This window comes from Clarias gariepinus, chromosome 4, assembly GCF_024256425.1.
Source record: "Clarias gariepinus isolate MV-2021 ecotype Netherlands chromosome 4, CGAR_prim_01v2, whole genome shotgun sequence".
In the NCBI taxonomy this organism is placed as follows: domain Eukaryota; kingdom Metazoa; phylum Chordata; class Actinopteri; order Siluriformes; family Clariidae; genus Clarias; species Clarias gariepinus.
In genome coordinates, this window is record NC_071103.1 from 20060124 (window position 1) to 20077179 (window position 17056).

The 17056-nt window shown below is 38.4% G+C and overlaps 1 protein-coding gene across 2 annotated transcripts in view; it reads right to left on the bottom strand.

The window, feature by feature from the left end:
• The window catches only part of plppr5b (phospholipid phosphatase related 5b), a 90033-nt gene that overhangs the window by 10307 nt on the left and 62670 nt on the right, over window positions 1-17056 (bottom strand). For both annotated transcript variants that reach the window (XM_053494322.1, XM_053494323.1), the window contains 2 exons: window positions 12010-12260; window positions 2240-2416 (listed from right to left, as the gene is read on the bottom strand). In XM_053494322.1, coding sequence (XP_053350297.1) covers window positions 2240-2416; window positions 12010-12260 — 428 coding nt within the window. The remainder of the gene's footprint in view (window positions 1-2239; window positions 2417-12009; window positions 12261-17056) is intronic.

The window sequence follows — 17056 nt, forward strand, 5'->3', positions numbered from 1 at the left end:
GTTGACCCTTGCTGTGAACATTGTATTCTTTAGTTACAATTTATGACCAAGCTGAGTATACTGACTCAGCCATACCGATCAGCCATAACATTGAAACACAAAACATTAAGCCTAGTATTGTGTGGGTCCCCCTTGTGCCGCCAGGGCAGGCTGATTTTTATTAGATTGTGATATGGGTCCATTATCTCTGGTTCTGCCTGCATTTTAACCTTTGAAATTCTGCAATTTTAGGATTCACAAGTTGCCTAAAAGTGTGCAGGGCTTGTATATACATTCTAGCATACTAGGGATGGGGATTACCATGGACCTTCCGTTTCGATATCATCATGATATCTAGATGCAACTTTGAGTTTTGAGTTGCAATTCTCTTTTATACCTATCATGATTTAACTTTTTTCAGATTTTGTTACAATTCTAAGCAAACTTAGCAAATAATTAGCTTCTATCACACAGAATACCTTGCTGTGTAAATAGTTTAGTGTGCACCACCTAAAGAATTAGCAACATTTTACACCTTATACATATGCAAGCACATGTAAAATAGTAAAAAATAAATTAAATGGATTTTGGAGCCAGAGTGACATTCCATGCATTTCCACACAGAAGAATATATATCTTTGCAATACATTGCTAAATCAATATATATCCACACCACCATCTCTATTACATACATAATGTGTCAAGACAATAATGCAAGCCACTTGTTATATGTCATGTTGGGCCGAGATAATTACGATCTAATATCCATATCTATATAATTTCTGTTTATGTTTCACTTTTAAACATTTAATAGACTTGGATAGTCTAAAAGCAAATTATTTTATATTAAAGTTTAGAATAGAGTCAAATCTATTTTAGAATTTAATTAAAGTCTTATGTTAGTAAATCTATATAATATGATCCATATCATATACTGTACATACATACACTGGTGCCATACTATAGAAATATTACCATAAATATTACCATTATGGTACATAAACATGAAAGACTATCATGATTAAAATATCATGGTACTCTATACTGTACCATCAAAATATCATTGTACTTTATACCATCAGACTACCATGGTACCTATACCTTAGTAAAATATCTTATGGGAAAGCTGCTACTTTTCTGGTGCTTATGCAAGATGAGTATGTGGCAAGTTTCTGAAACTACAAGTAGAGAGAAAGAACAAAATGGTCAGAGACATTGTGGATAAGTCAGTGCAGATAAACCCCAAAAATAACAACATTCATTCACAAACTGATCATGAACTGGCCGCAAGATGTTCTAACATTCGAATACCCACAAAGGTGATGCTGTTGCCAATGATTGCTTTGCTGAAGCTTAGGTATTTTTCTGTTTATTATGTTCGGCACAATCTATACATGTGAGTCAAGCTTTTCACACATCAATGCGGTAAAAACAAACCGCCCTTGCCTCCCTTACAAGCAGCCACCTCCACCCGTGTCTGCAGCTTACTGTTACTTCCTATGAACCTGACTCCTTGCCAATAAAAAAAATTCAGTAGTTAGATATCGAAAAGCTTTGAATCAATTCATGATTCAAGTGGATGAAACAGCATCCATACACCAGCAAGAATGGCACATTTGCTCTGTTTCTTTACTGATGGTTTCTTTACTCTTGTAGGGGTTCATTCCAACTCAAGTTCAGCTTTTAAACTGTTTCATACAGTACCTCTGAATTATAGTTGACCATTTATAAATTTTTTTTAAATATCGTCCTTGACTGTCAATCACCATTAAGGTGTTAGACTGGTTTATTTACTGGTCTGTTAGTGCTTTTATAACACATACTTCCTGTTGAACTTGAATAAGTGCCACGTGTAATGTTTAACAGAACAGAGAGACAGTGTGGCTTAACAGCAGACTCTATTTTCAGCAAATGTATTTTTTAACAGCTGGCATATGATTTCACGTCAAGTACAGAATTAGCTAATCATTAGCGATTCCAACCCACCACACTACTGACTGATGGACCTGAAACGTCACATGAAGAAATACAACTTTTGAAACTTTTCAAATAGGATATTTTAAACAAATACAAAATAAAATGAGCGAAGGTAAAATTGGGTTACTGTGAAAATAAAATGGATTTGCTGTATATTTTATGAGTCAGTCTGGTGACTGACACTTTCATAATGATTTTCTTAATATCAAGCTTACTAGGACAGTACATTACATAAGCAAAAAAAAAAAAGAAATCATGAGACAAATGAAGCACAGCTCTTTACCAGAAAGGTGGCAATGGCCACACCGATGATGAAGCCAGCGATTACATCAGACCAGTGGTTTCGGTACTCTGCCACCCTGTTAATACCTGTCAGGAAGGCCAGACACATCAGCCCCAGAGACATGACCGGCTTGGCCAACCTAGTGCCCTTGGCTTTCACTGAGCATGTGATGTACATCTGAAACGAGAGGAAAGAAGGAAGGATCCAGGTTCATATCAGGTCAAATCTTCATTTCAAGTGGATAATCAATTGCCGTGTAGAACATTAAGTAGGATTAGTTCAGCTTTATTGCCCCTCAGAGAGGAAACACTGTTGTATCGGTCAGAGCCACAATAGCACAACCGGGAGCTATATAGTTCCATGCACTGATTTGCAACAGGTATCATTGCTGTTAACACGTATTAGAATATCTGTAATCCATTCACACAAAAGACACGATGATAAAGATGATAAAGTGGTTAGCCGTGTTATTTTCGGCGAAGTTCATTAATGCTACATTACGAAATAAAGTAATAACTTACACGTGCATCCTGTTCTTGGTTTAAGTAGGTAAAACTTCATTTCCGTTGTAATTAACTCAGATTGCGCTAACATTGTGCAAAGCTGAGCTACTTAAGTGCTGCGCTCCTGGAGGGCTGTAGTTGGTTGAATGGTGAGGTCGCATCTGATTGGCTAAAGAGTACGAGTGACCCACGTTGCTGCCAGCAAAGTCTCAAAAATACACACGCAAATCCAGGGCAATTCACACATGAAAGACGATTTTCACATTCAGTCCATGATACACTTGTGAATTTTAAACATTAAAATTTTTTTTACATAGTTGTACATCTGTGAATTGTGTTTTGCATTTGCGAAACGTATATTATGAATGTATACATTTATTTTGTGCACGTGAGTTGTTTTTTGTGAATTTTTTTTTTCGTGCACATGAATAGGGTTTCACTCATGTGACGTGTCGTGTGCATCATGTCTTTTGTGTGAATTATTAATGAGACTGATTTGCTTCCATAAATATAGGCTTGTCTATGGGGACTAGTCAAAAGATTACGAAAACGCATATTCTAATTCAATTATTCATTTTTTTTTTTTTGCCGATTTATTTTCTACATTTTGTAACAATACTGGAGATTATTATTATTCCATACTATAAAATAACTTATATGCCATCAAGGAACATGATGAAACTGGCGCTTATGAAGACCATCCCAGAAATGCAAGACCAAAACTTACCTCTGCTGCAGGGGAGAAGTTCATTTAGAGTTAGCCGCCTCAAAAATCACCAATTAACAGCATCTCAAATTAGAGCCGTTATGAAAGCTTTACAGAGCATAATGTCTTACATTGTAAAAAGAAAGAAAAATTAAGCAAGGAATTGTAAGATGTGCCCAAACTTTTGACTAGCAGTGTACAATATACAATATTTTTTGTGCATGAAAAAGCGCATGATTCAGGAGTGTGTGTGCAAATGAACAAAGATGACCTGAATTAAGTGCAGCTGCCTAACTGTCTGAGCTAAGTCGAGCTGACTGAGTGAGAGAGAAGAGCCAGACACAGTGCCAGAGGCAGGATTGTCTGCCTGCCAGCTGATGCACAGCAAAAAGATGGCATTTCATTAAAAACTATCTTTATACTGTCTCTTATTTTGAAGGAATCACTGTAGCGAGGCTTTGTACATACATTACTCATTCGTGACGAGTCAGAAAGTGTACTCGTTTATCTAGTGATGCACTGAAATGAAAATGGCGAAAATAAAAGCCACATCAGGGAGTGCTGTCAGTGGGTTGCCACACCCCATACTACCCAGCCACTGCATGCGGGCCGGTCCCAAGCCCAGATAAAATGGGAAGGTTGTGTCAGGAAAGGCTTCTGGCGTAAAACCTGTGTCAAGTTGTGTGTGTATTAAATGGTCCACTGTGACATGGGAGCAGCTGAAAGAACATGAGAAATTAATCAAAAAATTTTCTTACAAACAACTGCATAAAATGTGCTTATTCTGCTGGTCTTTTATTACTAAAGCATAATTGAGAAACTATTGATAATATAGTTTAGTAAATATCAGTTGTAAAACCCGCACTGCAAAAACCTGTAATAAATGAGCGTGAAAAATTTATCTAAAAATTTGTTTACATACAACTGCCAAATGTTTACACATGCCCGCAGTGGATTATGTGTACAGTATGCTAATCTACCTGCCCCAGTTTCAGTCTCAGTTATAGTGCAGCACCATGTCACTAGTTTTAATGGTTGGGACAAAAATGTGGTACAGACGACCAATCCGAGCCCTGGCTTGCGCCTACATTGCGCCCACGTGGAAAGTAAGCCACGCAAGCACTTTCAGTTATGTTTTTAAAGCAGCCGTGCTGAGAGGAATCATAAATTAAGTATACTATACTATACTTGAGGTATAATATCTATGTATTTCAGATTTTACTTCGTTCACATGCTTTTTTGTAAATGTTTTAATAGTTTTTATATACAAAAAGATGATTATAGTGTTCAATATTAAATTAGTAATATTAGCGATATTTCTGGGTGCTTGGAATGGATTATCTGCATTTACATTATTTCCTATGGCAAAATGCATTTCGCTATACGAATTTTCACCTTAAGAAATCACTTCCGGAGCAGATTAAATTTGTATGCCGGAGTACCACTGTAGACCTATTTAAACACAATTTCATATTACTGTGCAGATGCAGGTCAAGAGCTGTAGTTCATATTCACATCACATTTCAGAACAGGGTGATAAAGTGTGATTTCAGTAACTTTGACCTTGATGTTTGAAAATCAGAAAAATTTGTCTTTTTTTTTTATCTTCAACTGTCCTTATTGTAGCCTTGGTTTCTGTTCATCACTAAGAGGAGTGGTGATTCACCTGATTCACTCTAGTTGTGGCCTATCTGCCTTAATGTTTGTTTTTTTGTTTGATTTAATGCACTGGACATGCACAGCACTGCTGCCAGATGCCAGCTGATTAGATAAATGAATTAATAGGTGTTCTGGTAGTGGCTAATAGGTGTACTGTACATGCTGATACTACAGTATATCTTCAGCATGTATATTATCAGGGTTCACAAATGCTCCTGAACCACCAGCCACCTAACCAACCCCAAAGCATTAATGATCCACCACTGTACAATCAGGATTGGGGCTTTTCCTTGCATGCAGTTCTATTTCCCCTACATGTCCTTCACTAAAGTAAAAAAAAAGAAGAAAGTTTCTGAAAAAGTTGTAGTCCCTGTGACAGTTGGTAAAGTACTACACACTACTGGTTTCTCCTAAAGAGAGCTTGATTCTTGGAACGCTTTTTAACAGCTTGCTGTTATGGAGGTGGTGTGTAACTGTCGATTTCCTTTTTCTGTACAGTTCCAGATATGTGAAATTTATGACTAATGTGTTTAATTGTGAAGTCAAGTGCTTAAATCTACAGGGTGGGTGAAAAGAAATTAGGCATTAAAATTGGTAATAAAGTCCAAATCTCATTGGGAGCACTGGTGGCATCAACCAGTTTCCCCACAGTCTTCTGACAGAAGTCATCTGAGATATTTCTAAGAACTCCCTGAATATGTGCCTCCAAGTCCTTGTGGAGGCTTTTTCGAGTACACCTCCTCTCTGTGCAGGCCCACAGGAAAAAATTACATGGAGTAAGATCATGAGGGCTACATCGTCCCAGTTAACGTCCTGGAAAATGCTGGTTTAACCACGCACACACAGTAAGAGCAAAATGAGGTGGTGCACCAGTGATACTACAAGTTCTACAGTATAGCCATTAAATATTGCCTGCACATGTAAAGGCCAGTATATTTCATTCATATTAAAAATATGTTACACTTCAGTAATGAATTTCAAAGGGATATCAGATGTCTGTAACATCATATACAGTGGGTTTACTTTTTTCACAGTCTACTGTATTATAGATTTAATTTCAATTATTTATCCACAAGAATCCATAATGACAATGACCCTTAAGACCCTTTATTTAAAAGCACCTAGGCATCGTACCTTGAGAGGTCAACAAATTTTGCACGTTTTAATCTATACATATAATAAAACTATAAAGTTTTAAACATTAAAGATATTTGCGACAAAATTATTTTGCAGGACGTAAGTGTCACGGAAACACCAGGCTCTACCCTCAATCTCCGTTCACAATCACCCGAATTCTAATCAAATGCACACCTCCGTGTTCCAGGGTTACATGAATGAGGTGCTTCGACCGTTTCTTAACCGATTCGTTTTGGTGTATATTGATGACATTCTTATATACTCCAAGAGCAAATCGAAACACAACATTCATGTAACTAAGGTTCTCCGGAAAACAAGCCGAAAAATTTGCTTTTCATCAGCCCTCCGTGCTATTTCTGGGATACCACCCTAGTAACAATGACATCAAAATGGACGAGACGAAGGTGGAAGCCATTCGTACCTGGCCCGTTCCTACCAGCATCAAACAACTACAGCGTTTGCTGGGGTTCGCTAATTTCTATAGGAGGTTCATTCGTGGCTACAGTTCTTTAGTCTCCCTACTCACAGACCTCCTAAAATGTAAACCTAAGATCATTTCCTGGAACCCTGACGGTACCCAAGCAATCTCTCCAAAAGGCATTTACCTCTGCACTCATCCTCATTCTTCTGGATCCCAATAAACCCTTCCTGGTTGAGATGGATGCATCACAATTTGGGGTAGGAGGGGTTCTCTTACAGTAGCAGGGGACTCCTCCTCAGTACCTTTCATTTGCTTTCTTTTCCCGGAAAATGACATCTGCTGAACGAAATTATGACATCGGAAATCGAGAACTCCTAGCGATCAAGCTCGCCCTGCAGGAATGGAGACAGTGGTTGGAGGGGGCTCGACATCCGTTCATAGTCTTAACCGATCACCGCAATCTGGAGTACCTGCGAGAGGCCAAACGGCTCACCCCACGGCAAGCCAGATGGGCGCTATTTTTCACCAGGTTCCACTTCACCATTTCTTACAGACCAGGAACAAAGAACATAAAAGCAGATGCTCTCTCCCGTCTCCATGAAGTGGAGGAAACACAAGAAGTTTTGAGAACATTCTCCCGTCCACTTTGTTTGTCTCTCCGATTCAGTGGGGATTGGAGGAGCAAATTCAGCAGGACACAATCACTGAGCCACGTCCACCTGAATGCCCCGCGAATTGGATTTTCGTTTCTACCACACAGCGAGACTCCCTTCTCCACCAGACACACACCTCACTGGGCACTGGTCACCCTGGGGCCAATCAAACCCTCTCACTATTAGAAGAACGCTTCTGGTGGCCAAGTATGGCCGAGCATGTCAGAAGGTTCGTGAGAGGATGCCGGGACTGCGCCGCTACCAAATCCTCCAGACACCTACCAGCAGAAAAACTCTTGCCTCTTCCAGTTCCCCGGCGTCCGTGGTCACACCTGGGAGTGAACTTCCCTGCTCCGAGGGTCACACATGCATCCTAGTCATAGTTGACCGATTTTCCAAGTGCCGGTTAGTTCCCTTACGAGGACTCCCTTTAGCCAAAGAAACTGCCGAAATTCTGTTTAACCAGGTTTGTAGGTTTTTTTGGTATACCTGAGGACATTGTCTCTGATCGAGGACCTCAATTCATTTCCAAGTTCTGGAAGGCCTTCTTCCAACTTCTAGGTGTGTCCGTCAGTCTATCTTCTGGCTACCATCCGCAAAGTAATGAATAACCTGAACGCAAAATCCAGGAGATAGGCAGATTTCTCCGTACCTTCTGCCACGATTGCCAGCACTCCTGGAACCAGTTCATCGCCTGGGCCGAGTATGCACAGAACTCCCTCCGCCAACCCACCACAGGACTCACTCCCTTCCAGTGCGTACTCGGCTATAAGCCTCCTCTCTTCCCTTGGAATGGCACCCCATCTGAAGTACCAGCTGTGAATTACTGGTTTCAGGGAAGTGAGAGGGTTTGGGACTCAGCTAATCGACAGCTACAGCGTTCAGTTCAAAGACAACGCATTGTCGCCAATGTGAGGAGAGCAGATACTCCAACCTTTCATCAAGGACAGCGAGTCTGGCTTTCCACACGCGACAACCGTCTTCGACTGCCCTGCAAGAAGCTGAGTCCCAGATTCATTGGTCCCTTCACCTTCCTTTCACAGATCAACCCCGTCACCTATAAGCCAAGTTTACCACGCACCTACAAGATTCACCCTACCTTTCATGTATCACTCCTAAAACCCTATCACTCACCCGTTTTCCCTGTTTCCACAGAGCCTGGTCCCGAAGACGAACTTTCTCTGCGTTAGATATGGAGGAGAGAACAATCTACGCTGTACAGGAAACCCTGAGTTCCCGTCGTTGAGGTGGTCGTCTTGAATATCTGGTCGACTGGGAGGGGTATGGTCCTGAGGAAAGGAGTTGGTCCTGCGCTAAGACATCCTTAGACCCAAGCCTCCTCAGGGACTTCCACCAGCAACATCCTCAAATGCCTGCTCCCAGAGGAAGAGGTTGTCCACCCCGGCGTGTCATGCGGCCCTCAGGAGCGGTCCGTAAAGGGGGAGTTCTATCACGGAAACTGTCTCCGTTCCCAATCACCCGAGTTCTAATTACATGCACACCTGATTCTCATCACAGCACACCTTAAATACACTGCACTTCCCTCACTCCGCGTCTGACTTCATCTATGGACATCAGACTCCGCCATGTACCTCGTGAACGCTACTCCTTGTATCGCCTCATCGCTTCTCGTCTTACCTCCTGTTCTGTCATTCCTCAGTGTCCCCAGTGTCTTCTGTTTGTCTCCACTTGTCCACCAGCTCCATCATCACTTCAGATAAGACTATCCGGTTTACTCCTTTAGTGTTTTTATATTACTCTCTGTGTTAATAAAACGCCCGTTCAGGTTCTTGCGCGATCTTTGTTTGTTGAGTCTGTATATTCTGTAACAGTAAGGACACAAGAAGATGTTTTTTGCAATTTTTGTCTGTTTGTTTGTCTGTTTAAGGTAACATATAGGCTTTGTTTTATCGCAATCGGCCCAGGCAGGAGAAGATATGCTACTTTGAAATTTAAATGGAAAACGGCCATTAAACGCATCATCATAAAAAAAAAATCTACCTTAAAAATAAATCATTAGTTCATCTCTAAATTCAACAGATAGCGCTATACATTTTTAATACGTGCTTATGAGTGTGCAATTAACTTAATGAAGTTGTGGGCACATCTAGTCGAATTTTTATTAAAGAATACTTCTAATGACATTTGTATGATTTAAACCTAATAAAAGTTATAAAATGAGTGTGCGAAAACTTTATGTAATTGTATTTGTTCATTTGTATGTTTTTTCATGTCTCTGTTTACAGGTCAAATAAGAAATTGTTGTGACCTACAAAAATGACTTAAAGGTCTGAAAGAACTTGCTTAGACAAAGGTTATATCTATGCTGAAATCAGAAAATTGTACATAACCTTTACATGGGCTTTCACAGAGGAATACACACACATTTTCCCCTTTGTAAACATCTTTTTTTTTTTTTCAAACTTTAAGGCAAAACTAATAATAATTCCATATGTGTTATTTCATGGTTTTGATGTATTCAGCATTTTTGTACCATGCAGAAAATAAAACATATAAAAAAAAAATAATTAAATGATGGGTTAAAAGGAAACCTGTTCTTATGGACAAATGAGACTTTAATATTTAAGCCATTAAGGTTAATGGTTCTGGGCTCTTTTTTTCTGGACCTTTGCAGATATTTGGCATTGGTCTAAATAAAGCTGTAAATCATTGTTTAATTGATGATTTCATCCTAGTCAATTTTTGCCAATGTGATATTTGATTTAATGTAATAGTACTAAAAGTTTACTTTCTCACTCCCTTCAAGCTGCTATATTTCTTACAGGTGTTTGAAGTATTAAAAACTACTAAAAGTATCTAATAAATATTAAAATGCTGTATCATTTGTGTTGTTACTTGCTAAAAAGTAATGCCTCAACCAAAACAATATTCTTCTTTCAGTTAATCTTGTGCCAGTCCACTAGGTTGCATCATTGCCACAATCTCCTATAAACTAAGAAATAGAAGCCGATGCTAATACTCATGCAAAATGTGAGGATTTTCAGAAATTTAAAGCATTGTTTATTTTTTAAGAAATTTGTCCCCTTTCAAGAAAATTGACAATTCTGTATTTTAAAGTTTACTTTAAAGGTGTAAAACAATTCTGAACCAAAACTGCCTAACAAAAGTTCGAGTAAATTTCAATACTGGTCAAATGGCACAGCTCTAGCTTAGAAAAACAACCATTCTGTCCTCACATTTCACATTGCATTTCCAATGCTGCTGAAAAACAGGACTGAAACTGATCAAATATGCCTTTGTATACCAGTCGTGAATGTTTTATACCTAATTTATGGTGACAATGTGGACAGAACATGAAGGAATATCCTCCTACACAACAGGATGCACTTGTACTTGATCCAGCTATCCTCTTCAGATTCAGTCAAGCAAACTAAACATTACATCTCAGGAGAAACCAACACAAATGTGTTACCCTGGCTGGCCTACACTCTACCCAATACGCTTACATAAGAACATTTATTATTTCATGCAAATAGACAGAATAACAGTTTGCCAGTTTAAATCTTTAAATACTCAAACTTGTTTTAGCTGTGGCTTCTCACACTAGCCTCCTATGCTATTAGCATTTCTCTGAAGGCAAGCCATCAGCTCTCATCCCCTAGCTTTAGTCTAAGCCCTAAATGAAAAGCCCTCTCCCTGAGGAGCTGAAGACGTGGCCTACACAAACACACACCTGGAGCTGCCTGAAAAATCAGATGGGACCCAAATGAAACAGATGCTCATATTTTGAATTCTCTGTCTCCTTCGCTTTTCATTCTCGAGTGCAGGGTGTCTCTAATCACGGCTTTTCATTACGCAGAGTTGGAGTGTAAATTGAGAAATTAATTGGAGCTATAAGAATGGTCGTATTTCTAAACCACAGAAAAAGATGGAAACAGCTGAAGCGTGATAAGGCCATAACTCCTCCAATAAAACTAAATATGGAAGGCGCGTGACTCCAAAAAGGCTGTGTGAAAAACATCAATTATATAAATATAATCTATTATTATACAGTATGCCATTATTATATGTCTTCAGTAATGTCTAGGTTAAATATAATCTAAAAATGTAAAGAGAACTGAGATGCTTAAAACAAAGTCTTTGGAACAATATAGATTCATATCTACAGTAGGTATGTTTTCATATACAGTACATTAAATTAACAGGGTGCACCATCAGAGATGGCAATCTCTTGGAGTTGCCACTTTTCTCTGAAATGCAAGAGATAAACACTACAGCTCTCATCATGGAATACTTTATACTGCCTTCCATCGCGATACTTTTCACACTAATGAACAGAATGCAAATGCACCTCTCGTAACTCCACATCTGCATTTCAAAAGCACTTCATCAGTCATCTTCACTGCTTCAACTTACATTACAACCCCGACACGAATATTGCATCGACACTGAAAGATACTTATAATGCATTTGTCCATGACATTACATAGCAGTGATGCAGCTATAAAACAACAGCAGCCTTTCACCAAACTGACTGATGTCTGCAGCATGAATAAATACAACTCTGTCTAAACTTCACAGGTCATTCCTAGAAGCATGTAGACCATTTACTGTTCTAAGAGATTCCTCTCTGAGACAATTACTTTTGTCTGAGATGCATGACTGATTTTTAGATCATTAAAGGAAGAGAAAGAAAAGGAACCAATTTTGGAGGTAAATGAGGTACTCACAGCAAGATAGAGGGCAGCGTAAACGCTGAGTGCTGCCTCTTTGGAGGGAAAGGTTTTGCGGGCACGCAGGATGTCGTCCTCATTGCCGGTGCAGGCCTCCTGGTGGCTGATGTAGCGTAGGGCCTGCTGGCAGCCTAGAGCTGTGTAATTGGGTTTGCACACAGTCAGGAAATGAGGGGCCAGGTTTCCTGTCACAACCTGACCCGCGTTCACAAAGATGTCAGTAGTGAAGAGGCCAAACAAGTATACACCTGGAGGGAAAACAAGAACAAAAGAATGTATTGATGGTAACCAAACTTAAAAATGCTGTAAGTTTATGTGCAAGTAAGGACCATGTTCAATAATCTGCTTTTAAATACTAGAAGCATACACTTAAAGTTCTTGAAAATCTGTTTATGTGAGTGCAATTTTTGAAAAGTAGCACCATGTTGCAGAGCTCAGTAAAAGTCAGGATTGCACCCATTAGCAGAAGCACACTGATGAAAAATAGCAGGACAAAACTGGCCAAGGGCTTTATATTGTACAAATATCCTTTTATTATCAGCTTTTGTCTGTGCATCCTAACAAAGCTTTTCTTTTCTTATGTAAAAAATATTTTGAAAATCAGAAGAATTCTGAGGTCACGTCATTAAACTATGTCAAGCCTGTACTGCAGTCACTAAAAGATGCTTTGTTCTTTCTTCTCTTCTGAAATGCCACATGCTTGTTGCCAGGTCTTCCAATTTTACCATAAATGTACATTATTACATCAAAGCCATTTTTATAACCACCAGATGTCATAAGTCAGTATGTAATCATTTTATGTGCACAAACAAACTAAATTAATATGATTTCATTAGTTAAAATAATTAAATTAAATTATTAGACTCCTGAGTAACTCCTGAAAATCAATTCTCCAATGGATTAATAAAGCCTGGTTTATGTTTCAGTAAACAGCAGATTTAATTGAGTTGTAACAATTTTCACCAAATAATAATAATAATAATAATAATAATTATTATTATTATTATTATTATTATTATTATTATACATTTTGGTCTTATAAAAAAATATAAGGCTGATTTGCTTAGCTGTGCCAAACTTCTGAACATTGAATGTAAAAAAAAAAAGGCAAAAATAAAACTGCCAAAAAATAGTGGTATTTAATGTAACTCTAAAAGGACTACTAGGCTACAAGTAGGCAAAAGTAACACTTTTTACAAGACTAAGCACAATCTAAGTCTAAATAACTACACTTTGTCTCTTAGCTTGCCCTGTAAAACTGTTTACAGAAATAATAAAAAAATGAGAACAATTGATCTAATGTACAGTTCTGTCAGTCATAAGCCCAGAACTACACGGCTGTGTATTTTGTCTCAGGGTTAATCCAGAGCTCATAACGTAAAAACCGGCAGCACTTGAACACTGTAGCTTTAAAGCTAAAAAACACTAATGAAATTTTCCTTAATGCTTCTTCCTAATGTTGTCTCTTATAGTCTTTAGTGCCAGTGTCACCTCTGACTGGTTCGTTAACGATATATCACCATCTCACTACTTAAATACTGTTATTTACACCTGCACATTCATGCAATTATCTAATCAGCCAATAACATGGCAGCAGTGCAATGTAAAATATCATGCAGATTCAGGTCAAGAGCATCAGTTCATGTTTACATCATTAGAATGAGGGAAAAAGTGTGAGTCTCAGACTTTGATTGTGGCCAGGAAGTTTGTACCAGTTGAGCTGGTTTGACACATACTGTAAGTCGCAGAATGGTGTGAAAAACAAGGAATACTGTGTATGCTACGAACCTTGTTAATAAAAGAGGCCAAAAAAAAATGGGCAGAGTGGTTTAAGCTGCAATTCAGTTTTATTTGTATAGCGCTTTGAACAATTGTCATTGTCGCAAAGCAGCTTTACACAATCCAAAGAAATTATGGACGCTTGTATGAAATGTAAATGTATATGAATCAAAATGATTAAATAGTCCCTGATGAGCAATCCCAGGACGACAGTGGCAAGAAAAAACTCTCTGAGATGGCAATAGGAAGAAACCTTAAAAGGAAACGGACTCAACAGGGAAATACTGGAAGCTCATAATCACTCATAATCAAGTTTGGGTGAGTCTACACTCGTATGCTCTTCATGTTCTTGTTGACAGGAATAAAACTCAATGTACTCTTCTGCTTTTCCAAGGTTGTCTGCTATTTAACTTGATCTCAAGCTCATGATCTGCATAATTTCGTGCATAGCACTGCTACCACATGATAACTGCATAAATTATCTCCTGTCCAGGTGCTTATGTTAAATTGACCAGGAAGTATATCTAAATCCATATGCATATTTCTGTAAAGCGCCATTGTTGAAAAAAATAAAAAACTAGAATAAATGTAATTACATTTGACTTGGCTGGGACTCCAGTTCACTGCAAGATGTTATTCACACACATTCTGACACCAAGGGGCAACGTGACCAGTTTATGGGGACACTTGGAGAACATGCAGTGTTAAAGTAACCCAAGCACAGAACTGAATCAAGGATCCTGGAACAGTAAAGCAGTATCAGTACCACCTTTATTAAAATAGATTTCTGCTGGCCTGCCAAATGCGATGACTCTTTATTGGGAAGTTAAAACTTTGTAGTCAGCATCACATTGATCTTTTTGGCTATAATGTTGGCGGTGCTGTTAAAACCTGGGCAGTCATGATAACTTTGATGCTGAAAAGGATTCACTGCAGCTCTGAGTGCAGACCGCACATTAAAGCTGCAGTTGCTGTATTCTAGTATTCTACTAACTAATAAAAAGCCAGAGGCAGGGTATGAGTACAAATGTGTGTGTGTGTGTGTGTGTGTGTGTGTGTGTGTGTGTGTGTGTGTGTGTGAGAGAGAGAGAGAGAGAGAGAGAGAAACTTTTTGCTTTAATTCAAGGAGTTTGATAAAAAAATATTGCATTAACCATCAGGCCAATTGACTGATAAGCAGTTTCATGGTCAGTTGTGGCCTGTGTTCTCATTATTCTGTGACAAATTAATGAGATAAAAGGTCCGTAGTTAATTTCAAGTGTTGAATTTGCATTGGGAAGCTGTTCCTTCTCAGTTGCTGTATTTAACCAGACCCTTATGTTTTACTAAAATCCAGAATAATAGTCAAATGAGAATAAAAAATGCATCACCACATTAAAGTTGACTGGCCTAATTTATCTGAAGAAGTTTTAAATCAGAATAAGAGTGGGATGTAAGCCTTTAATAATCCTTTTAATACGAAAATATTAGCCATGTAAAAATATTAAATGTACGCATTTCTAAAGCATTAAGGAAACAGGCTGTTTCAAGCTGTGTAGTGTTCTCTATGAGTCTTGCCCTCTCTTTCTGCAGGAGAGCATATGCATCTGCGATTAATTTAAATGAAGAGCAGAAACACAAATACTATTTTTGCCCATCTTCTAATACTCAATGAATTTAATATTCTCAAAGTTGGAAAAAAACATTAAGGCAGTTTAAATGTGTCACAGTGAGAGGAAATACATGAAAGCACATGTTTAAAAAAAAAGCTGCTGGCGTGCATGTGGTGACTGCTGAAATAGCTGAATGAATTCTGAATTGTATAGAGCTATACTCTCTGTTCAGATTCGGTCAAATGTTACAAAACTGCTTCATGGTACAGATGAATAATGACCCCAAAATTTATAGCAAAAGCAAACAGGAAAATGAGCAAATAAGAGTAAATAAATAAATAACAATTCCTAAATGGTCACATTCTAACTGACAATACCATTCATTTACTGAAAACAAAACTAAAGAAAAAAAGGTTCACAAAAAACTCAGCATTTGATGTCAATGGATTTTAGACTCTAGGCAGCCATTGATGTCACAGGATTTGAATCAAGTTTATAATTAAGATAATACTTATGTGTGTTTATAAATATATAAATAAGTTGGTTTTCCAATTAGTTTGTGTAGATTCAAGATATTTTAACTTGCAAAAATGAAATCTTTTGTGCTGTGTAATTTCAAAATGGTTAATGCAACATTTTTGTTAAACTCCTTAAATTAAAGCTGAAAGTATATGCTTTCAATCTTGATTGCTGCATTTAAAATCTACTGTGGTGTAAAAGTCCAAAAACTGCTCCGACCCATTGAGGCATGGACTGTAAGCTGTGAGATGGGCCTCCATGGTCTTGTTTGTCCAGCACATCAAGTGCTTGATCGGATTGCAATATGGGAAACTTGGAGACCAATTCAACACTTTGAACTGTTTGTTCGTTGCTCAAACCATCTCAGCACAACATTTGCAGTGTGGAAGGGAATGCATTGTCCTGCCATATCATTGCCCTTATGAGGTGTAATTGGTTTACAACAATGTTTAGGTAAGCAGTTCGTCTCAAACTAACCACCACGTGGACACCAAAACATTTCCCAATACATCACACTGGCTTGTCTTCTTCCCAAAGTGCATCCTGGTGCCATCTTTTCCCTAGGTGAGCAACATGCATGTACCCAGTCATGCACATGATGGAAAAAGAAATGTGATTAATTAGGCCAAGCTACGTTCTTCTGTTACTCTGTAGTACAGTCCTGATTTTGGGCATTCTTGAAGCTACGATGCACTGTGTTCTGACACCTTAGAGAGTGGTTATATGACCTACTGTAACCTTTCTGTTTTTTCAAACCAGTATGGCTATTCTCCACTGACCTCCGTTGACAAGTTCTTTAAAAATACAGGCACGGAGAGCTGCCATGGCAATGAGACCCCCCGCCATGCGCCCATGGCAACCTTCAAAGAATAAAATAAAACAAAAATACTTTTCATTGTAACAGTGAGAAGTTCAGTAATGTGGATACACATAAGTCACAAGAAAGGTTTCATCCGTACATTGGCTCATTCGATGATATCTTTAAGTTTCATACATTGGAGGACCCAAAACCAGTCTCCGAATTCTCTGTCTGTGGGTCTGTATGTATGTCTGTCCTGCCAGATTTTGTCACAGCATCACACAAAATTGGCTAGATAGAATTTAATGGGACTTAAGCAGTACTTAGATATCTGCCTGAAGTTTAACCTGCATAA